This window comes from Egretta garzetta, unplaced genomic scaffold (genome assembly GCF_000687185.1).
Source record: "Egretta garzetta isolate BGI_Z169 unplaced genomic scaffold, ASM68718v1 scaffold513, whole genome shotgun sequence".
In the NCBI taxonomy this organism is placed as follows: Eukaryota; Metazoa; Chordata; class Aves; order Pelecaniformes; family Ardeidae; genus Egretta; species Egretta garzetta.
The window spans coordinates 6,082-8,826 of record NW_009259116.1 but is presented as its reverse complement, the minus strand read 5'-3'; the positions used below and the strand labels follow the sequence as shown (position 1 = coordinate 8,826).

The following is a 2,745-nucleotide window of genomic DNA, read 5'->3' as shown; positions in this document are numbered from 1 at the left end:
GGCCCTGCTCTGGATCCCCTCCAGCCTGCCCACAGCTTTTTTGTACAGCGGGGACCAGAACTGGGCACAGGATTCCAGGTGTGGCCTGGCCAGCACTGAGCAGCGTGGGATGATGACTCCTTTACCTCTGCTGGTGATGCTCGCCTGCACCCTGTTGGCCTTCTTGGCCTCAGCAGTGCACTGGTCGCTCCTATGGAGCTTGTTGGCCACCAGGACCCCCATGTCCCTTCTCACAGAGCTGCTCTCCAGCTGGGTGGATCCCAGTCTGTGCTGCACTCCTGGATTTCTGTGGAACTTCTGGAGTTCTGTGGACCTAGCCATTCTCTGTTAGCCATCTGGAGACAACCCGCTCTTGGGCTGTAACGCTGTTTTAGCTTTGCCTGGTTGATCACTCCTGGCAGCTTATGAGGCTGGAAAACTGGATTCAAAAGTTTGAATTTAAGAGGCAGGCTACTGTCCTGTTTACAAATGGAAATTGTCCAACTCTCAGCCCTTGGTGACTGCTGGGCTGGCAGAGCTGTGCTCCAGTGAATCCTCTGGACGGTGCTGATCTTCCCTCCTTTCCCTTTTCTCTCTTTTTAGGTCGGGGACCATAAATTCAGCGCTCACCGGATTGTGTTGGCAGCTTCTATCCCGTACTTCCACGCCATGTTCACCAACGACATGATGGAGTGCAAGCAGGATGAGATTGTCATGCAGGGGATGGATCCCAGGTAACATCCCAAGGCGCACGAGTGAGGATATCCAAAGGGGACCGCGGGCGCTCTGCGGGCCTCGGCGTTGTGCGTGCAAGGCTTGAAAGCCTACCCTCTGCGTGAATGGCGCTAGAAAATATTTGTCAGTAGGGTCCCACGCTAGCTCAAATTCAGTGGATTTTCTGCCCTTTCTCCCCCTTTTTTTAGCGCACTTGAGGCTCTGATCAACTTTGCCTACAATGGTCACCTGGCAATAGATCAGCAGAACGTCCAGTCTCTGCTGATGGGGGCAAGTTTCCTTCAGCTGCAGAACATCAAAGACGCTTGCTGCACTTTCCTCAGAGAGAGGTAAGGGCTCGGCTTTCGGCTGTGCTCACTGCTCCCCAACAGCAGCGAGGTTTTAGTCATCTGTTTCGGGCTTGGGAGGGAGTGGGATGTCTCCTGAGACTTGCCATTGCCTATAAAATAATTTGTCTGGCTTATGAGACGCTGCAGCTGCGGCACAATAAGGTGGTGGCCAGCCATGGGAATGAATACCTAGAGCAAAACTCAGTGAACATTTACCTTTTTTAAGAGTTAGCTAGCCGGTTCCCTGTCACAGCGGTGCGTGACTGCCTGTACTGCTAACGACCCCATCCTCGCAGTAATTACCTGTTGCGTGTGTAAGAGGGGAGGGACAAAGGGACGCTGCCAAGGAGCAGGACAGGAAGCTGGGGCAGAACCTTAAATTGGTCCCAGGTTTTTCAATTCCCTCGCTGGTGTTTGGCTGCAAGACTGTTCCAGCAGCGCAATCTGGAAACAGAAAAGCTGGGCTGTTCTTTGGAAACGTACCGCACGCATTTTCGGGTCGTGCCAGGGAGTCTTACGTGTTTAATTCCCCCTCCCTTCCCCAGCTTGATTTCTCTGCAGCTGTGCAGTGTGTTCCGTGGCATGATATTAAACATACACAGGACATCTCAGCCAGTTATTTTTCTTTACTTCTAAATAGCGGTATCCTAAAACCATGGGTTGAGGAGAAAAAACCTCCTCTGTCTTTAAGGCATCTCAATTCTCAGTCCCGTATGCCTCCTGACTTTCTGCCGTTTGTTTAAAATTATGTTACGTGAGATTACAGAGTATTCGTTTTTCTTGAAAAAGCATTTGGGGCACTGGATATGATGCCAAGCTAGAAAGAGATGGGTGACATTGATTTTTGAGTCCCTGCTAGCTTTAGGTGGCTGTACCTATATCCAGACTAAGCGAGGTGGTTTGGTTTCTGAGATTTAGCTGCTACAGTCCTCCCAAATCTACCAGGAGCAACTGGGTGTCCTAAATTAAGTCCTGTCACTTTAGATTAATAACAAGAAAATCAGTGGACTGTGACCATCCTGAAGAGCTGGAGCATGCACACTGAGCTCTCATTCTTAAATGGAATTAAGATTTGGGATATTTTTAGGCACCTGTGCACAGACAGGTCTGTAGTGCTGTAACCAAACCCTGTGTGAGCCCTGCGAGCCGTCCTCGTGTGAAATTCTGTCCCCCATCAGGGCTCTGTATTTGATCTTAGCACAGGGCAGGGCAGTAACTGGGGCTGCTGTCCCCAAAATGGCCACAAGCAATGTCACATCCTCACATGCACCTGGACACCGTGGGGTTTTGCAGAATGTTAGACGCTGAAACCGTCAGAGCTCGAGGTATTTCCATCATTTCATTGATGATTTTCCTCATCAATGATCTGGATGAGGGGATCGAGGGCACCCCCAGTCAGTTTGCAGAGGATACAGAGTTGGATGGGAGTGTGGATCTGCTGGGGGGGGAGGAGGGCTCTGCAGAGGGACCTGGCCAGGCTGGATCCATGGGCCCAGCCCAATTGGGTGAGGGTCAACAAGGCCAAGGGCCGGGTCCTGCCCTGGGGTCACCACAACCCCACGCAGCGCTCCAGGCGTGGGGCAGAGGGGCTGGAAAGCTGCCCGGGGGAAAAGGCCCTGGGGGGGTTGGTCGAGAGGGGGCTGGATAGGAGCCAGCAGGGTGCCCAGGTGGCCAAGAGGGCCCGTGGCCACCCGGCTTGTGT

General features: G+C 52.5%; 1 protein-coding gene across 1 annotated transcript in view; it reads left to right on the top strand.

Annotated features, from left to right (window-relative positions):
• The window catches only part of LOC104123258 (kelch-like protein 18), a 9,261-nt gene that overhangs the window by 654 nt on the left and 5,862 nt on the right, over positions 1–2,745 (top strand). Inside the window, exons 2-3 of the mRNA XM_009635493.2 lie at positions 583–713; positions 903–1,043. Of these exons, the coding sequence (XP_009633788.2) occupies positions 583–713; positions 903–1,043 (272 nt within the window). The remainder of the gene's footprint in view (positions 1–582; positions 714–902; positions 1,044–2,745) is intronic.